The sequence below is a fragment of the Rattus norvegicus genome, chromosome 16 (genome assembly GCF_021556685.1).
Source record: "Rattus norvegicus strain SHRSP/BbbUtx chromosome 16, alternate assembly SHRSP_T2T, whole genome shotgun sequence".
Taxonomy (NCBI): Eukaryota; Metazoa; Chordata; class Mammalia; order Rodentia; family Muridae; genus Rattus; species Rattus norvegicus.
Window position 1 is genome coordinate 74,158,516 of NC_141549.1, and position 20,408 is coordinate 74,178,923.

Below are 20,408 nucleotides of genomic sequence, written 5' to 3' on the forward strand. Positions count from 1 at the left end.
GAGACTGAGGCAGGAGGATACCTTGAACCCAACAGTTAAGGCCAGTCACTGCAATGCAGAGAAGCCCCAGCTGGAGAGAAAAAGGGCTAATCTATTGTATCAGACTGCTGAGATGTACACAGTAAGAAAATCATCGTTACCAGCTATGAGTCTTTGGTCTCCACTGATGTCATAAACCAGCCACACGGGAAAGGACTGGAATTTCATAGTACTTTTGAGATGGCATTAGCATTTTCAAAATCCTTACAGAAGTTCATTCTTAAATTATATCTCTATCTCTGTCTGTCTGTCTATCTATCTATCTGTCTGTCTATCTAAATGTAAATGTGTTGTCAAGCGCGACTGCTAGAGTTCAGTTCCTGGAGTCTATGTGGTAAGGGGAGACACCCCAGTCCCTAGATGAGTACTATCCTCGTGTCACCTTACTGATGTCATCAAGCAAGTACCTCTTGATTAAATTCTGGAGCAGGGAGCCTTTGTGCCCTTCAGTCTTGTCATACACTTTGAACCCCTTTCGAATGTGCCATTAAAACTAGGAGATTCCCAATCTCCCACCAGCATGATGGGATGCAAGAGGTCTCAAACTTCTAAGAGGCAGAATGGCCCAGGAGTCTCCCCCACCTGCACGTGTGACTCGGGAGGGCTGTGGTCTGTATTTGTGTCTTTCTTCCAGTCAGTTGCACCGTGAGGCCTGGCTGCTGCTCTTGGCTTTCGTGGCCTTGGGTTGAGGCTGTGGTTGTGGTCACAGCACACGATTGGGAAGTGCAGATAGGCATAGCACTGAGGGCAGATGATCTCGTCTGTCCGTAGCTGTGTTCCTGGGAGAGCTGTAGGTGTGGGCTGGACTGTTTGTAGATCGCGTAGTCCCAGTGCACGTGGCCATGCTCCACCACTGTTTGCTGGGTATTAAGTGCTGGTGGTCAGGTTGGGCGCTTGGTTGGATCTTGGTCTTGATATTCCACTGGGTTGGAACTCACGGATGCTACTCTGGTCTGTCAGAGTCTTTACGCACATTTGCATCTTGTGTCTCCTCACTTTATTTAATGCGTGTGGGGGATTTGCATGCATGTGTGCCTCCACACCGTGTGCACGCCTGGTGCCTGCAGAGGCCAAAGAATGTAAGCTCTCCCGGAACTGCAGCTCTAGATGGTTGTGAGTTTCATGTGGGTGCCAGGAGTCGAACTATTGTCCACTGGAAGAGCAACCAGTGCTCTTAAAGGCCAAGCCTCTGATGTCTCTAGGAGAGATAGAGCTGCAGCTTGCATTTCTAACAAGCTGTTTGGCTGAGCAAATAAGTAATGTGGTGGAGTCTAGACAAGGGAATTGTAGACTCTCGGTTCAGATCGGTGAGTTCATTGAATAGCTGTAGACATGGAGGAAAAAAACGCTGTGAGCTTCATTCCTCTGCAAAATGGAAAATAACCTAGCTTAGATGTCCTATCATGGGGAGACTCAATTCACTGACCTTTACCACCTCAGAGTCCACACACACACACACACACACACACACACACACACACACACACACACACACATACTGGATGTGGACGATCCTGATGGGATCCTCAGGTAGAACTGAGCCATCCACGCAAAAGAGCATGTGCATGTGTCCTTGTACACTCACACATCTGCACATGTGGGGTGTCATGCTGGAGACCCCACATGCTCAAGATATAGATGCTGGTGAAGCTGGCTGTCCTCGGTCTCCTGTGTCTCTGGCACTGTTCTGGTGGGCGCTTCAACTGGTTTCATTTTGTAACTTTTCTTTCTGGTCCTTACCAGATTTAGATGAAAAAAGGAACGTGGAGCTGAAGATGGACCAGGCTTTGCTGCTTATCCACAATGAACTGCTGGGAACAAGCTTAACTATATACTGGAAGTCTGAATATTGCTACCAAGTACGTAATGTATGCGTCCTCAGCATTCGCCCCTCATCTGCTACATTCTCAGTCCTGAGCCATTTCTTGTTCCGTTCATATTCCCACGTAAGGAGACAGTTCATAATTAAAAACTAGATAGAATATGGTCAAGGGAGAACGCTTGGCCATGACTGAAGGATGTTTCTTATCCTGTTTTATTTATTTCTTTTTCTGCCGGGCATGGTGCCGCCACATGCCTTTAAATCCAGCACTCGGGAGACAGAGATAGGTGGATCTCTGTGAGTTCGAGGCCTGCTCTGCAAAGAAGGTTCCAGGACAGCCAGAGCTACACAGAGAAACCCTGTCTCAAAAACAAAAGCAACAACAATAACAACAATAAAAAAAAACAAAACAAAACAATAGAATGCTAGCTGTAATGGTGGGCTGTATTTATTAAGTCGTGGAAAGTAGACCTGTAGACAGTAGGTATGAACACCTTGTTCAGTTCCATCCTGGACGGCAGCCATTACTTTAATATTAAGTTAGGTAAGTTTTATCCAAATAACTGCAACATTGAAAGTATGAAGGAGGGGTTGGGGATTTAGCTCAGTGGTAGAGCGCTTGCCTAGGAAGCACAAGGCCCTGGGTTCGGTCCCCAGCTCCGAAAAAAAGAACCAAAAAAAAAAAAAAAAAAAAAAAGAAAGTATGAAGGAAAAGTTAGGAATTTTTCCCTTGGATATTATTTCCCCCCACAACTGAGAGACTTTCAAAACCTCTAACGGGATTAGAGGGGTAACTTATGACAAAGCAGCTGCCTAGCCTTGCCCAGCCCTGCCTTTGACCAACAGCAACGCCTACTCAGAAAGCACCTGACACCGCGTCTGTTGGCTTCTGTCTCACCAGTGCACCTTCCAGCCTCTGGCGAACGTCTCCCATGGCCGAAAACCTGCAAAGCCAAGCGTTGAAGCTGTCTCTGTGAGCACCCAGCACGGGTCCATCCTGCAGGTTAACTCTACCTTGGAAGAGAGAGCAGCTTGCAGGTCCGTGCCTGCTCCTCATGGTCTAACTCAAGTTTGCTTCGTTTTCTTTTTTCCCTACATGGGTTTCACTTTTCTTAATCTTCCTGATTCATATATAAGATTTCATATCATTCTTTGCTGATGATGATGTTCTCAACCTTCCTAATGGTGCGGCCCTTTAATACAGTTCCTCATGTTGTGGTGAGCTCCCCCAACCATAAAACTATATTTGTTACTACCTCGTAACTGTTATGGACAGTTGTTACTGTTATGAATTATAATGTAAATATCTGATATACAAAATATCTGATATGCAGCCCCCCCCCAGGGGTCTTGACCCACAGGTTGAGAACCTCTGGTCTGTCGCCTTATTTCTTCATGTAACTGTTTGCTGTCGTTTTGCCTGCTCCTTGTAGGCTAGAATACAAATTTGGAGAATTTGGAAACTATTCCCTTTTGGTACGGCACGCTTCCAGCGGAGCCGATGACATTGCCTGTGACCTAGTTGTTAATGAGAATCCAGTGGACAGTAACCTTCGTAAGTACATGTTTCTTCGTTGGTTTCTTAGTTTTTTGTTCTCGAAGGTTTCAGTCTTCTTGCTTCTGACATTTCATGGTGTGCTCATTAATTTAAAGCACGGATTATATCTTATCTCTGTCATTCGTTTGTGGTACAGCTGTAGTTTTCTTTCTTTTGGATGCTGACGATTAAAATCAGGACCTCACACACGCTAAAGCGTTTGCTCTAACACTGGCCTATACCTCCAGTCCCGGTTTGATGTTCTTACCGTGTATATTAACTAAGAAAATCATGTGATGCAACACCATATTTTGATATTGCTAGGTTTACTTAAAAAAAAGTATGAGTTTTTGTTTTTGTTTTTGTTTTTTCCAGAGCTAAGGACCGAATCAGGGCTTGTGCTTGCTAGGCAAGCGCTCTACCACTGAGCTAAATCCCCAACCCCAAGCATATGGGTTTTAAGCACACTGGAAAGAAACTAGAATTAGGGCAATTAGCTTTCTGGTTGGGGACTTAGGGCACACAATGTTTCCTGTGAATCTTGTCAGCATCCAGTCGAGGCTCCTTTACAGTAAGAAGCATCCTTCATTCTCCAGAGCTCTGCTGTCACCCTGAGCCCTCTTGAGATGGGACTGTGTGTTAGATGCTCTTTAAGGGACAGTGAGGAATCTTTGTGGCATTGATGAGTTCACGGAAAGCTGAGCGATGTTACTTTAAAGAGAATGTAGGGCCGATACTAAAGGGGCACTTGGGGAACAGCTTAACTGGTTAAAAGGATATTGAGGCTCTTCAGGGAAAGGCACTTGGCCCCAAGCCTGAGGATCCAGTTCAATGCTCCACGGCAGAGAGACTAGACACATGCACCTACACATACACACCAAGAGTAAAAAGATGTGAACACGGTAAAGTAGTGAAGAATAGCATATGCAAACGGTGTGAAAACTGCAGGGTTCTTATGAAACAAAGACAAAAAGTTAAAACCATACTTAAGTGGCCTTTGGGGTAACGGGGGCCCCCAATCTTGACTTGGGTGTGAATTGAAATTCTCGCTCGAGGGCCAGCAAGACGGCTCAGCAGTAGAGGTGCTTGCTGCTAAGCCTGAGCCTGGAACCCACACGGTTGCTCAGATAACAGATAAACAGGCCTTTGCTAGCTCAGCAAATCTGCATCTCATGGTCGGCAGCAGGAAGTGCCTCTTCAGTGTGCACATCTGTCACATGGCCCGGCTATGGCAGTGCCTCCTGAGACTGAAAGAGCTCTTGGTGGCTTTGTGTGGTACTGTGTGAAAAACAAGTTAGGCTTATAGAAATGTTACAAAAAGTTTTTTCCGAATACCCTCCACCTGCCTTTGTTTAGGCTCTTAAACAATGTAATCTTTTTTTTTCTTTTTTTATTGCATATTTTTTAAACAATGTAATCTTGCTATAATCACCCTGTATAGACTTCTTGGGACCAGGAACTTAACATTTAAGCTGATTTGTAGCTGTTTAAAGTTCTCAAGTTGCTCTTTTAAGCATTGATTGATTGATTGATTGATTGATTGTGTTGGGGGGTGCCAGAGTCCACACGTTGTGGAGTATAAAAGGACACTTGGAGGGTTTGGGTCTCTTCTTCTACTATGTGGGCTCTGGGCATGGAATTCAGTTGTCAGCCTTAGCCACGCAGGCCTTACCCGCCTGTAACGTCCTTTCTCCCACACAGGATCTAATCTAGGATCCCATGTTGCATTTAGTTGTCCAAACTGCTTTGTCCCGGTCAGTGAGAGATAGTCCCTTGCCTCTCTTTGTCTTTCACGACCTTGATGGTTTTGAGGAGAACTGGCTGCTTTGTCGACTGACCCTGGAAGATGTTTTCTCATGAGTCCATAGAGGTTTTCCATGTGGGACTGTATTCTCTTCAGGGAGGCGACCAGACCTCCTCCAGGACCCACACCTACTATGAACATAGTGAAGACGTAGGGATGAAGCGGCATCTTGTCTGGAGTCTAAAATACGTTAACAAAACAAGAAGTGACTTAGTAGGTGAAACAGAATACGGCTTTTGTTCGGCTGAAGTGAGAACCCAGGTCCTGGCAAGTGGAAGGTTGGTCGCTGCTCCTCCACCGAGCTGTATCCCCAACCCCTAGAGAGACAGCGTCTTAATGATAGGAAATCTCTCAGGAACCAAGCGCTGGGTGTGCCGTGAGTAGATCACGCAGCAGCTCTCCTGCTTCCTCATTCTCTGCTGTTTATATCCAGACTTTACCGTGTGAGTGTGAGCTTAGCTCAATCCGAACCAGTTGCTGCCGATGGAGTAATTAATGCCCTGACAGCTTTGATGCATAAGATGGCATTCTGGGGATAACAAGGTTTTTTTTGTTTTGTTTTGTTTTGTTTTTAGCTGTGAGCATCGCATTTCTTGTTGGTCTAGCCCTCGTCATAGCGATATCCATCCTGAAGCTCTTGCTGAGGTAAGCTGTTGAGGAGAGAGTGACTGGGAAACAGACCCAGAACTAATATACCCAGAAAGGGCAATTTGGCCCTCAACGGACCATTCTTCCACCTCAGGACAATCAGCAAGAGCAGACAACATGTAGACGGTCGTTCTTCTCTGTTTAATGGGATGTGTATATCCGCCATGACTGTTCTAGTCCTGGGCGTGTGAGCAGACTCTAGTCTCTGACCAAGGGCACGCTAATGAAGTTGTGAACGGGTTTTTGCCTTCCATTCTCCCAACATGGCTTAAGATGAAGATATTTGTCCCCTGGGTTGAGTTTTAGTTAGTAGAGGTGGTCTATGATCTCTCTGAGTCTTGACATCTTAACTACCCCACCCCCCGTTTTCTCTGCTCCTCGCTAGCCCAAGAGTCTGGGGGGCTAAATGTAGTACTGAGGTAGCATATGGCTCAGGACCTCAGCGTGACTCCCTTACCTTGTGTAGACGCATCGGATTGGAGAAGCTGTTTGGCCTTCTCTGCCTGGTTAACAGTGATCCTGGGAAGTGAACCAATAGACAAGAAAAGAGAAATAAACAAAATGGGTTTAATCCATTCCAAGATGTAATTTTTTTTTAAAATTAGTATGTATGTGTGTGTGTGTGTCTGTCTGTCTGTCTCTGTGTGTGTCTCTACAGAGGCCAGAGACATTGGACTCCTTGGAGGTAGAGGTAATTATGAGCCACCCAGTGTGGGTGCTGGGCCCCAAACCCAGGTCTCCTTTAAGAACAGTATAACTCTTAATTGCCAGGCAGCTCCCTAACCCTTTGATTAACTTTATAAGAAAGTTCTTTCATGTTTTAAAAGGAAGAAGGATGGCCACGGTGACACACACCTGTAACCCTTACAGTTGGGAGGTAGAGAAAGGAGAATCCTGAGCTTGAGTTCAAAGCCAGCCTTGGCTCTGTAGGGAAACCTGGTCTTAGAAAGGAAAGGTGGATGGGATGACAGAAAGAAGAGACTGCATTTTACAAGTTCGTTTGTCCTGATGGGTCTCAGGTCTCCTGAAGGACCACAGAACTCACTCGTGACATTAACTTTATTCAGGGGGTTGGAAAAATGAGCGCATTAACCTTCATTTGGCTGCCTTGAGGGAGTGTATGCCTCCTGACTCTGGGAGCTTTTGAAATAATTCCGTTTCGTGTCTGAGAAACCTGACCTTACAGTGGTAAGGCTCTCTTGCTGCTTAGCCGTGACCACTGGACTCAGCTGCTTCCTAGGAGGAAAGTACGAGTTACGTTTCTTGGAGGCAGGTGCTATCCTGTCAGTCTTGTGGTTAAGATGGAAATGCTGTTCTAATACAGCAGCTTTCCCTGGTGCTTTCCCTGTGAGTGGATCTGCCCTTTCACTTCGTAGTGACAGATAGCTGTGGTGAGGTACTTGCAAGGAGGAACTGGTCATCTTGTCATCCCTCCCCTGCCCCCCCCCATCCTCCCCCGTGTAATTGGACTCCTCTGGCTGTCCTAGGTGGGTAGGCTGCATGCTCTGGCAGGGGCGGAGGGGAACTAAAGCTTTCCATTTGCCCTGTTGTTTCTCAACATTCCTGTGTAAGTTCAAGGATTGTCATGTGGGCCAAGAATCTCCCCCTTTCACTCGGAGAACGGGCAGTGGAAGATGGATGTCTTAATTTTTAAGCATTTCAACTTCTCCATTTTGGTGCTTCCTCGAATGTGTCTATCTCAACTTCTTCACGTGACGTTGACATTAGCGGCGCTGTGCGGACTAGAAATGGCTGTGGTTCGTTCCTAAGGGGACTGTGAAGGGAAGCATCAGCTGTGTGGGTTACATGTGCGGCCGATTTGAACACATATAAAGAACATCCAGGAGCTGGTGAAACTAGGCTGGCTACATGAGGACGATAAGGAACATTGCTCTCATTTGAAACGCATGATGGGAAAGGTCTGCTTGATGGCCTGAATGGTAAAGGCACTTGCTACCAAGCCCGGTTACCTGGCCAATCCAGGCTCCACATGGAAGGAGAGAACCGGCTCCAGCAAGGTGTCCTCTGACCGCCATTCTTTGGCATGTGCATAGCTCCCCAATTTATATATAAAATAAATGTAAAATGTGATTATGTCATGATCATGTTTAGAGATAAAAGTTTCCCCTCTGGCAGACACTGCAATGTCAAGGGATGGGGTGATTTTGTGGCTGGGCTTTCTGTAAAGCTATAGAAGGCAGTGAGTGGGGGGGGGGGGGGGGGGAGTCAGATGAAGTAGGTGCCCATGTGTGGATTTGAAGCTCAGTGACTCATTTCGTTTATCGAAAACATGTGGGTGGCTTTGCGGTTTTAAGTTTTCAAGACAGGGTTTCTCAGTATATCCCTGGCTGTATTGGAACTCCCTCTGTAGACCAGGCTGGCCTCAAACTTAGAGCATCCACCTACTGCCTCCCAAGGGCTGGGATTCAAGGCGTGTGCCACCACACCCAGCAAAAATTGTGCTTTAAAAAAAATTGTGTGTGTGTTTGTGTGTGTGTGTGTCGCAGGGACGTGTATATATGTTGGAGGTCAGAGGACACCCCTGAGGGATCTGTTCTCTCCTACCATGTGGGTTCCTGAGACCAAACTCAGGTTGTCAGACTTGATCCTGTGGGCTGGAGATCTTTAGAAAGATTTATGTCCAAGCAGAAAATGTTCCTAGTGAAAAATCAGTTAGTGTGTTTACCCTTTTGTCAACCATGTAGAAGACAATTGGTTTGTTGCCAGCGAATGATCTCTCCGGTGTGCACGTGTGCATTTGTATGTAGTCGCAGTCACACCGAGGGTACTTTTCCCTTTTCTGTATGTAATTGCTGATTTCTCTGTGTGTCCTGTGGAGTCAGTCCTCTGTGGAGTGGTCACAGTTGCTGCCACAGGCTTGTTCTTGCTTTTAGCAATGGCGAGGACCCTGATGACAGAGAACATGAGCTTTTAAGTCTTAAATTCTCTGTCATTATTTTTCTTAGCCGACAAGGACTGCTAACAACTTTGATCTCTCTTTTGCTGTTTCTAAAACTCTTCTGTAATGTTTATGAACCTTAACACAAATTTTATTTCAGGATCTTGTCAGTTTGAGAGTATTATCATTCAAGACAGAAAACTAATGGAGGAATTTTTTTTTTCTCTAAAATACAGTTTGGATGACATCAATAATTGGATTTCTAAGGCAATAGCTTCTCGAGAAACTGACCGCCTCATCAATTCTGTGAGTTATTCGAGTTTACATGTGTTGTCTTGGGAGGTTTTCTAAATTTGAATTTATACTTATTTAGTAAGCATTATTGCCCATTTTAATACATTTGATTGTATTGTACAAGGCCAGACTCTATGTCCTGAATGTCCCCATGCTGATGACTCTAACCCAGGGCCTGTGTGTGCTACACAGACCTTCTACATGCAGAAACATTCCTGGTCTGGACTTAGATTCTTCTTCCTGTCTGATAACCCCAAGTATAAGCCAACATTCCTGCATGCTTACTCTCCTCCTTCTCTCCCTCCCTCCCTCCCTCCCTGCCTCTCCCTCTCCCTCTGAGACAAGGTCACATGCGGCTTAGATGGACCTCCAACTTACTGTGTAGTATATAGCCAAGGATAGCCTTCTAGCCAAGGATAGCCTTGATCCCCCTCTGGTCCCCCTCCTGTGTGCTGAGATCACAGGCCAGTGATATCACTCAGGTGGTACTAGGAATCAAGCCCAAGTCCTCGAACATGATGGGCAAGCATCTTCCCAACTGTCCCAGCCCGCTCACATCTATTTTTTCATTGTATCTTTTTATTTATTTACTATTTATGTTTGTAAGGAGACACATGGGTGTGAGTGTGCGTGCGTCCATATGCTATGGCCCACACGCAGGGCTCAGAAGACAACGTTTGGATGTAGATATTTTCTGTCCACTGTGGGTTCTAGGAAGCAAACTCAGGCTGTGAGGCCCAGACCTCTGGCACTTCAGGCTTGGTCATCTTGCTAGCCTTCAACATGCATCCCAATGAGGAGCAGCCCTGTCATCAGCCTCTGTGGAGGCCCCAGTCCCCTCTCTCAGTGAGGCTAGAAGTCTGGGCCGCCTTAAGATGTACAATTTCCACTCAGCAGGCAGCCCCATTTGAATGAACCAGAACATCAGTATAAATGTTGATGGCCGCTGTAATAATTAAATATACTGTTACATTTGGACTAATAAAGACTCCATAGCGTATTTGTCTCCACATCTGTTCTGGACTGCCCAAGAACCAGTTCGTGCCTTATTTTTTTCAGTGCGGGGGACTGAACACATGGTCTCTCACGAGGCAGCAAGCCCTCTGCCATTGAGTTACACCTTCAGCCCCAGAATCAGTCCTGTGTCATCATCTAAAAAGTGACTGTCGGCCCCATCAGCAAAGAACAGAGAAATGCTAGCAAAGTGGAGAATGGAACCCCAGAGGGGGTCTTCACAAAACCAAACTATTAGTAGTTTAAAAACTACTCTCTTCCACTCCACTTTCTTTCCTGGATTATCAAATAGTGAGATTTATTCCTTAGCCCCATCGAGTGTCACCTCTTTCTCCTTTCCTTGGAAGGAACTAGGATCCCCCAGCAGAGCAGACCCTCTCGGCGCTGACTGCCAACCAGAAACACGGCGTGCTTCTGCCTTGCCACACCGTCTCCGATGCGTGGACACATTTAGGGGGTAAGTGAGGCTAGGTGTTAGGCAGGGGCCCTTGTTTGATTTTTGTAATCACATACAGGCCCGTTTCTTAGCGTCATTTTGATTTTCTAGGCTGGTGTAGCATTGCACTTGGGAGGCCAAGGCGAAATGATTGCTGGGAACTCAGAGCCATCCTGGCGTCTCGGGATTGTCATGATGAGGGCCTGGAATATAAGCAAACCACCTACCTAGCTTGAGCATGTGGCATGTCGCCAAGGTCATTCCCCAATACCACAAAAAGCAGACAAAAAAAGAGGAGTGAAACAAAAGGAGAGATCGAGGTGGTGTTGAGAGAGAAAAGGGAGGGAACAGAGCCAGGACTAGTTTCCACGAGTGTGGTGGGTAGTTTAGTGGTCTGGGCAAGTGGCCATGTTTGGGACACACTCTGGTTCACTGTGTCTAGCAAGAAGCAGCAGCTTGGGAGGCCACGCCAGCCCACGGCGGTGTCTGCGACTGCGTGGGCAAGATTGGCTTTCACCCTTTGCTGCTAGAATGCCTGGAATTACGAGCCCTCCACGGGAGCTTGAGTAACAGCAGCTCCACAACCATGGGCCCTAGCTTGTCACACTGTACTTCCGGCAGAAGGGTGAAGGCCAAATTCTGACGGAGCAGATTCGTGACTAGCCAAAAATAAAACACACAGTGTCTGTTCTTCCACATCTTCTATCTGAGAGATCCCTACATTCCGTCCCAGCGACAGGAGTCTTGGGTACCCACCTTTTGGATTTGCGTGAGACAGTCCAGGTGTTTGGATAAGCTGCCCCTATCCAAAACGCCGGGAGCCAGAAGTGTTTCAGATTTCAGAGTGTTGGAATGCTAACCACGAGAAAGCCTGTGGGTGGGGCCCGGGTCTAAACACAAACTTAGATTTCTTACATGTGCCTCACGTACATGACCTGAAAGTGATTTTAGACAGGATTTTTACTGTGCCTGTGGGGGTGTTTGTTTGTTTGTTTGTTTTTTCTTTTGAGGGTGGGAGTGAGGCATTCTGGGATATAAGGCTAGGCTCCACACGCCGTGAGTAACCACTGCTTCTCTACCAGCCCGGTTCCTGTATCTTTGCTGCGAGCTGACACAACATCAATGTGGCCTTTCCCACCTTTGTGAACGTGATACATTAGTGCCTTTCGGGTTGCAGGTGAAACGCATCACAGTGCACAGAGTTGATAACAACCTTGTAGTTCCCTGAGCCTCCACACCTCTGATGTGTCTTATTTGGAATGTGCTTTTAATGGGTGGGCTTCACAGATGGGAAAATAGAGCCCCCGAGTTAAATAACTCTTGGGCACTCAGTCGCTAAGCCGGAGAGACAGGCCACTGTCGTAAGTGCATCACTGAGCATAGCAGGTCAGTCCTCAGCATGTCAAGTGTCCCTTCTCAGGTTGGCAGCCAATGATAGCCTGTTGGGAAGCCATTTTACTGTATCTTTATTTTCTTTCCTGTCACCATTGACACGTGGAGATAAGAAGTTCGTAGGGGAACAGAATGAGACAGCGAGACTCGAACTCTGAATCCTCAGTTTTGTGAGAACCATGATTCTGTGACAGTAAACACGAGACACCCAAACTAATTAACACAAAGTTGTGTTTCTGGAAGCATGTTACTTTGTGTTCAGAGCATAAAATCCAGTTATGTAATGTGAAGTTTTCTTTAAAATGGCTCTGTGTGTGTGTGTGTGTGTGTGTGTGTGTGTGTGTGTGTACTCGTGAGTATTAGTTGTGGTTTCCTGGTCATGGTGCCCCTGTGGAGTTGGAAGGACAGCTTACAGAAGCGAATTCTCCCCTTCTACCATGTACTTGCCAACCCAAGTATAAAATTTCCCTGCCATACCGTTAGATAAAAACATAGGCGGAAGAACATCGTTCCGTGTCCCCTCCTCGTGAGTGCCAGGAAATCATGTCTCGCTTTAAAACTTTCTACTTGGGTCATTATCTGCTCTGTACATTACATTATGGTGATGCCCCTTGTGTGAGGTCTGTCTGTCCTTGGCAGCTGTCATTCCATCACCCTCCCTCACTGTTTGCCTTGCAGGGTAGCTCTCATCCTTATGGTCTTCGTTAACTACGGCGGAGGAAAGTATTGGTACTTCAAACATTCAAGTTGGAATGGTAAGACACTTCCTGCAGGTAGGGTTACTTACTATACCCCAGCCCTGTCCCCCACAGAACTGTAGATCAGCAGAAGACTCGGCTTCCCCTGTGGGCACTCCACCAGGGCCCTCTCAGCTGCTTAGGACCACCCTGGCCTTACTCTGGGGCCCTTTGGTTTGGTTCTCCCAAGGATCTAGAGTGACTCTCTGTAGTGACACGGGGACCCTGGATTTTTCTGCTGTGAGGATCTCCACGGGGAATGTAAAGACTTGGTTTTACACGGTCACAGGTATGGTCTAGATAGTAGAGCTACCATATTACTCAAGACTTACAGTCTCTCTTGGGTGCCACCTAGGAAGATTAGTCTGAGTGGCACTCAGGAATCGCTATGAGTCCGGGTGGACAGTGGATAATTCAGGACCACGAAAATGACATAGAATACAGAAGTTTTAGTTGCCTTTATCCTAACCAGACCATACCTGCGGAAGCCTCTAGAAGGGAGTTTGACCATTAGCACCCAGATTCTATGTTTTAATGACGGAGTCTGTAGCTGATGCGCTCAGTGCTCAGACCTGGAGTCCAGACGCCAGCAGAACATGAGTTGTTTTTAAGTATTTATTTAAAACAAGAGTTACTGCTTCTTGACCTCTTGGCTGAGGCCACGTATAAAACAAGGTTCATCGGCTTTGCAAAACGGCTCAGCAGGTAAGGGGTCTTGCTGCCAAGTCTGACAACTTGAGTTCAGTCCCCAAGGCCCACATTGTGAGAGTGACTCCTGCAAGTTGTCCTCTGACCTCCACACATGCCTCCCCACTCGTAAATTAATTAATAACAGAAAAATTTAGAACGGGAGTTCTATCTCCCATTCATACCTAAACACCAGGGTCTCTCCTGTGGGCCTGAATATTTTCAGTTAGGTTCCATGTTGGATATTCTGGTAGAAGACATGGAGCTTCTGCTGGAAGGAGAGAATAGGTTTAGATCGGTATTGCTGGAAGGTCATACACTTGTCCACAGATCTCTAGTGTTCACCTCCATGAATGGTTTATGGTCAGGAGCCTCCTCCCCCAAGCCCCGCCCAGTGACTGTGTAGGGGCTCCTGTCTGTGTATTGGACTCTCCATGTAAATACGCAGCAAAATGTACACATTTGGAACTGGGAAGTATGCCTACTCTAGAGTCCTCTTTTTACTGTTTGTTCTTGTGGTTTTACAGGCCTGACTGTGGCTGACCTCGTCTTCCCATGGTGAGTGGATAATATGTTGTAAGGGTTATACACATTAGAGATTAACGCCCGTCACCAATAATGCGTTGGTGTTGAGTAACAGAAGGAGATAAAGCCTTCCCCTCGGACTTGTTTAACCACAAGCGAGTCTGGATTTGAAGTCTGTTCCTCAGTGCTCCATGCCTCCCATCCCCTTGTCTGTCTGTCTGCATGTGCTATGTGCCACTCTAACAAAGGACTTCTCTCTGCATTTATTGAACAGCACAGAAAGCATCAGTGGGGCAGGAGGGGACACATTACAGAAATCTTTAATGGAGTTTTAGGAGGGATTAAGTCACTGGCTCTAACTGGTCCCAACTGATCCAGACAACGAACAGTATTGTTTATCAATCAATATCTATAAAACTGGTTGCTTTCAACCTTTAGATTTTTGGAAGTGGATCTCAACTTCTGTATCCTCTGCTTTTGGCAAATGTTAACACACGGATTATCTGGGCCAGGGGAATGGAAGAATATTAATATTAAAACTACGTGTTAGCTTAGGTGGTGTGGTGGATGACATGGGGAAGCCAAGGAAAATCAGGGAGATTGTGCTCTTAAAGGTCTATTCGTCAAGCAGGCTGCACACACAGTAGGATAGCAGTCTTCAGTGACTTCAAGGTATATTAGTAACCCTGGCTGTGAGGTCCAGCAAAAGTTCCAGTCTCTTAGGATGTCAGAGGTATTTCACAATACTGCATCAGCACAGCCTGTCATCTGTCCTCCCCACATCTCCTGTCCTTGTTTGTGAACGGCTGGAGCCTCTCTCTGTGACCAATTCTAGATCGTGAGCCAGCACTGACTATTGTGAAGCCCTCTCATAAGTTATGTTACCAGGCAGTTCATATACTCGATGTGCCTACATAAAAGATATTTGGTATCTCTGTGTCTGCATGAGATTGAAACTAAGACCTTGTACATGCTAAGCACACACGCTCTGCCACCAAACGGTAGGTAGTCTCGGTCCCAAAGGTGAAGGGTTTCATAGGGAACATCTTCTCTACTTGATGGCTGAAATTCTACCACAAGTTCAGAATTTATGTCAAGTTCCATTAATCTCCTAAATATGTGTCAATCCTATGTTTAAAAACGGGTAGAGTAAGTTGGCATGTGTGAATAGTAGCTGAGTGGAAACACTCTCCACTCGTGGATTCTCAGTCCTGTCAGGGTCTATTTCCCGTCTGAGGCACCCCTTGCGTTCACTCTGACGCTCTGAGCAACTTTGGTTCCCAGACAGTGGTTCATATGTTGGGACTCTGGTGTTTTATTACTACCATAGGGTTCAAGGGGAGGGACTTAGGGGAAAAGTTAATTTAGCTCAGAGTTGTGTAGCAGCAGAAGGCAGCTTGTTCACAGAAGGACAGGAAGTAGTGTCTCCAGGCAGGAATGGGGACTGCTCCCGTCCTCTAGCCCCACCCTATAGCCTGTGATGGCCAAGTTGTCCCCGGTTCCCCATGACCTAAAACACCACCAAAAGGGGACTGACTGACTGAACATGCAATCCTGTGAACATCCATGTTCAGTTTTATTTTTTGTCGGGGGGAGGGGACTTTGTAAGTTTAAAGAAAGGAAAGAGAAGTGTGTGTGATTCATCTATGACGGGGCGGGGGAGAGGGAGGGAAGGTAGGAGGGACTTTTTCTTTCAGGAGAAGGAATGAGTTTCTAAAAAAACAAAATGTTTTTTCTGAAGGATTTTGCATGCTAGCACAAGCCCTTTGCATCCCAGTCGCTATGGCCTTCCTCTGTGACAGCTGCTGGAGGGCCGTCCTGGGAGTCCCACTAACTGTCAGCCAGTCTTCCTCCTACCACAGTTCTCGAAGGTGTCCTGTCAAAACTCCCAGCCAACAGGGCTGTGTCTGCGCCCCTCCTGTATTGTGAGCCTGCCACAGTTTCATGACTCGGCTACAGTGGACAGATACTGTGTCACACCTCCCCCCTGCATTACAAGATATTAAGGACACGTGTATAAAAATTAGAAATGGCCACCTACCAATAAGCCTTTCTTTTTAGGTTTGTATTTATTATGGGATCTTCAATTTTCTTGTCAATGACTTCTCTCCTGCAACGAGGATGTTCCAAAATCAAACTGCTGGGGAAAATTGCATGGAGAAGTTTTCTGCTAATTTGTATAGGAATCATCATTGTCAACCCCAATTATTGCCTTGGTCCGTGTAAGTATCCCTGCCCCGCTGTTAGTATATGGTCAGATTGAGCTGTGGAAGAGACTTGGGGTGTGTGTGTGTGTACCCCAGTGTTTGGGATCAAACCCAGGCACATGCTCAGCAAACTTTTTGCCACCAAGCCCCGAATGTTCTCACCCGATGTAATTCTCCCGACTCAGTCCCTCCCCGCAGATCAGTTATTAGAAGAGCATCCTTCCTGCTTGTATATCATTGGGCCCTGTTGTACCGAGCTTGGCGTTTTAGTTCTGGGAGGCACTGTTGTGTCTACTCTAATTCCTGAGACACAAAGGCCAGGCTGAGTGAGGTTGAAGTTCTGTTCCTTGTGTTGAGGGGCAGAGGAGAAAAAGACCAGGTCACATTCCCATGCCCTATCTCCTGGCCCTTCTGGTTCTGCCAGTGTTTGCTGTTAGGGAAAGAATCTGTCCTAACCTGAGTGCCAGCCATGTCTTTGCCTCTGTGCTCCTCAGCACCTCTAGGTGGTGATGGGAGACCACGAACACCTCCTGCTGTACCAAAGGCAGATGGGGAAGGCAGCAATCACTGTCCTGGGGGTTTGACTTGTCTTTGGCAAAGGAGAATAGATGCTTGCACAAGAGCCAAGACTAGCCCCAGGCAGTGAGTGCCTTTACTAGAGGCCTCAGAGCTTACGGCAGTAATTCTCAACCTTCCTAAAGCCCCTTAATACAGTCCCTCAAGTTAAAAGGGCACCCAATCATAAAATTATTTTCATTGCTCCTTCCTGGCTGTAATTTTGCTACTGTCATCTCATATTGAGATGGTCTTAGGTGACCCCCGTGAAAGGGTTGCTCGACCCCCACCCCCCAAAGGGGTTGTAACCCATAGACTGAGACCCATTGGCTTAGAGAGAGATCATTTTGGTGGACTCCATGTGAGCCGTAGTGGGGGAAGCCACTACAGGGTTTGCTATGGGCTGCTCCCTCCTGGAATACAGCTATAACCTGTTGTACGGGTGAACAGTGGTTTGGGTTTTATCTGCACGTTTCTGGTGGACAGGAGGGTCATATCCATCTTCCTAATGGGAAAGGGCCAGGGTAGGTTTCAGTGCCTCAGGGAGACCTTGCTTTATTCCCCTTCCCGAATGAACTTGGCCGGCTGCTTGCTTGCACAGGGCCCTGCGTCCTCAAGCCAACATGTGATAATGTACTTACAAGTAACAGAGATGATGTCTCCCCCTCAGGAGACAATGCTGCCTTGGGGTAAGATGCAGCCTGCTGGCTTAGCCTAGGGTGACTTGTGTCTTCCGCAGTGTCTTGGGATAAGGTGCGGATCCCTGGTGTCCTGCAGCGGTTGGGAGTGACATACTTTGTGGTTGCCGTGTTGGAGCTCTTCTTCTGGAAGCCTGTGCCTGACAGTTGTACCTTGGTGAGTGTCTGTGGTGAGGGGAGGGGATGGTGGTGGTGGTGGTAGCTGGAGGACAGCCTTGGGGGTCATACATTCGGTTCTGTTCACCTTCCTTTTGGGTTAGGGTCTCTCACTGGCCTGGACCTCTCTGGATAGGCTAGACTAGCCCTAAGGACCCTCTTTTATAAAGGTCATTGGGATGGAACCATAGTCCCCTACTGATCCACCTGCCCTCTCGTTCGTCCCCAGAAATCGTCTTTTTTAACTAACAGGACAATTGCAATACGGTTTTGTGACCTTACACTGCACAGTGCACCACCACACTTCCGTCAGTGAAATGCCTTTTCCTGTCTTCATTATTTGCTTTGTGTGTGTATTTTTGACACAGCGAGGCAGGAGCTTACGTTGTAGACCAGGTTAGGCTTGAACCCACAGAGTTCCACTTGCCTCTGCCTCCTGAGTGCTGAGAGTAAAGGCGTGCGCCACCACACAGTACCCTTTAGTTTTTCTCCTTTGATACAGTACTAGGGACTAAACCCAAGGGCCTCGTGTAGCCCAGACCAGCCTCAGACTCAGTATCTTGCGGAAGGTTGACCTTGAACTCCTGATTCGTCTGCTTCCACCTGGAAGGTGCTACTGTGTGTGTGTGTGTGTGTGTGTGTGTGTGTGTGTGTGTGTGTGTGTGTGTGTGTGTGTATGTGTGTGTGTGTGTGTGTGTACGCCATCTCTGTGCGTACTTGTGTGTGAAGACTAGAACAGCCTTGGTGTCATTCCTTGGGTGCCATCAATGTTTTCTTGTTGAGATTGGGTCCGGACACAGCCAAGTAGGCCAGGTTTGCTGGCCAGTGAGCTCAGAGAGCTACACTGGGATTTCAGGAATACAACACACACAGGCCTTCTTGTGTTTATTCTGAGTATTGGATTGAGGTCCTCGTGCTACCACTGAACTCTCTCCCCAGCCATATATATATATATATATATATATATATATATATATCAGAGAGAAGGAGGGGGATTTTATTCTACTACAAAGGCCGAGAAATCACTATCGGGCTGTTCTTGCCTCTCACCCAGGAAAGAAGCTGCTTGTCTCTCCGAGACATAACTTCCAGCTGGCCCCAGTGGCTCATCATTCTGATCCTGGAAAGCATTTGGCTGGCTTTGACATTCTTTTTACCTGTCCCTGGGTGCCCTACGTAAGTGACCCCTTGCCAGGTAATCCCTTTGTGTGTGTATGCTCCTGTTTGCGTGTGAGAGGCGGGTGCATGTGTGCGCATGTGCACCTGAAGGCTCACAGTCTCCGGTGTTTTTCCTTATTCCTTTTTTTTTTTTTGGGTGGGGGGAGGGCAGGGCAGAATTTGCCAAGTAGGTTGGCCAGTGAGTCCAAAGGATCTGCCTGCTGGCATTACAGATATGAGCCACCATACATGGCTTTTGTTTTAAATAAAAAAAAAATATGTGTATGAGTGTTTTGCCTGCATGTATATCTGCATACCATGTGCTTGCAGTGCCTCTCTGTCTCTCTCTCGCTGTCTCTCTCTCTGTCTCTCTCTCGCTGTCTCTCTCTGTCTATCTCTGTCTCTCTGTCTCTCTCTCTGTCTCTCTCCGTCTCTCTCTGTCTCTCTCCGTCTCTCTCTGTCTCTCTCCTCTATCTTCCTCTGTCTTTCTCTGTTTCTGTCTCTCTCTCTCTGTCTCTATCTCTGTCTCTCTCTGTCTCTGTCTGTCTGTCTCTCTCTCTCTCTGTCTCTATCTGTGTCTCTCTCTGTCTCTCTCTCTGTCTCTCTCTGTCTCTCTCTCTCTGTCTCTCTCCTCTATCTTCCTCTGTCTCTCTCTGTCTCTGTCTGTCTGTCTCTCTCTCTCTGTCTCTATCTGTGTCTCTCTCTGTCTCTCTCTGTCTCTCTCTGTCTCTCTCTGTCTCTCTCTCTCTATCTCTCTCCTCTATCTTCCTGTCTTTCTCTGTTTCTGTCTCTCTCTCTGTGTCTATCTCTGTCTCTCTCTGTCTCTCTCTGTCACTCTCTCTGTCTCTATCTCTGTCTCTCTCTGTGTCTGTCTGTCTGTCTGTCTGTCTCTCCCTCTCTCTGTCTCTATCTCAATCTCTCTCCCTTTGTTTCCCTACATGGGTTCCAGGGATCAAACTCAGGCCCTCATGGTTGCCAAGCAAACACTTTACTAAATGAGCTATCTCCCCAGCCATGATAGTTCCTTTCTTTATGTCCCTTTCTTTAGTCAGAGGTAAGGTTTATAGCACTGAGGAGGAATTATCTTTCACACCTCATTCTCCTTTGAGGCTCTCTTTACATTGAGAGGAAGGTCAAGTTGCCCCAGCGTCACTGAGGAGAAAGTAGATTAAGTTCAGGGACTGGGCTGCTGGGGCCTTTGTGTGTGAGGCCGCTCGAACTGTGCTGCATGGACAGCCACTGCTCTGAGGTCCTGTCATTTAAGTATGGTTTTTTTACTTCCCTAGTGGCTACCTTGGCCCTGGAGGTATAGGGGACTTGGGGAAGTATCCTCATTGTACTGGAGGAGCCGCTGGCTACATCGACCGCCTGCTTCTGGGAGACAGTCACCTATACCAGCACCCATCCTCCGCTGTGCGTGAGACTTTCCCTTACTGAGAACTGGGAGGTAGGGAAGTAGGAAGCCAGCTTTATACTATTTAAGGAAAACGCGGTACGAAATCACTTTTGTTTGGGAAACTGGCTGCGTTCGTGCCTTCTGGTTACAGCGTGAAATGAACCATATAAACAAGTGGAGTTTTATTTAGACTTTTAGGTTTCCCGTTCCAGACTCTGAGACAGGGACTCTGGCGCAGGATGTGAGGATGTGCGTGGGGGTATCCTCACTGGATCCCTGTGAGGAATACAGCTGGGGAGGAGGGAGTTGAACTTTACTGTGGTTAATCTCTGAGCCTCTGAGGTGGCATTCAAGAACTGGTCTGGGTGTCCCTTATGTTGGGGGTGGACTCTCTCCAGCACAGG

General features: G+C 47.1%; 2 protein-coding genes across 2 annotated transcripts in view; both read left to right on the forward strand.

Moving 5' to 3' along the window:
• The window catches only part of Erich1 (glutamate-rich 1), a gene marked incomplete at its 5' end in the record, with an annotated part of 52,793,804 nt that overhangs the window by 43,287,956 nt on the left and 9,485,440 nt on the right, over window positions 1-20,408 (forward strand).
• The window catches only part of Hgsnat (heparan-alpha-glucosaminide N-acetyltransferase), a 32,210-nt gene that overhangs the window by 1,951 nt on the left and 9,851 nt on the right, over window positions 1-20,408 (forward strand). The window contains 12 exon segments of one of the 2 annotated variants that reach the window (NM_001402470.1): window positions 1,783-1,898; window positions 2,763-2,899; window positions 3,295-3,416; window positions 5,778-5,847; window positions 8,986-9,055; window positions 10,405-10,514; window positions 12,564-12,640; window positions 13,837-13,867; window positions 15,896-16,056; window positions 17,336-17,451; window positions 18,505-18,626; window positions 19,895-20,021. In NM_001402470.1, the coding sequence (NP_001389399.1) occupies window positions 1,783-1,898; window positions 2,763-2,899; window positions 3,295-3,416; window positions 5,778-5,847; window positions 8,986-9,055; window positions 10,405-10,514; window positions 12,564-12,640; window positions 13,837-13,867; window positions 15,896-16,056; window positions 17,336-17,451; window positions 18,505-18,626; window positions 19,895-20,021 (1,259 nt within the window). 2 annotated transcript variants of the gene reach the window in all.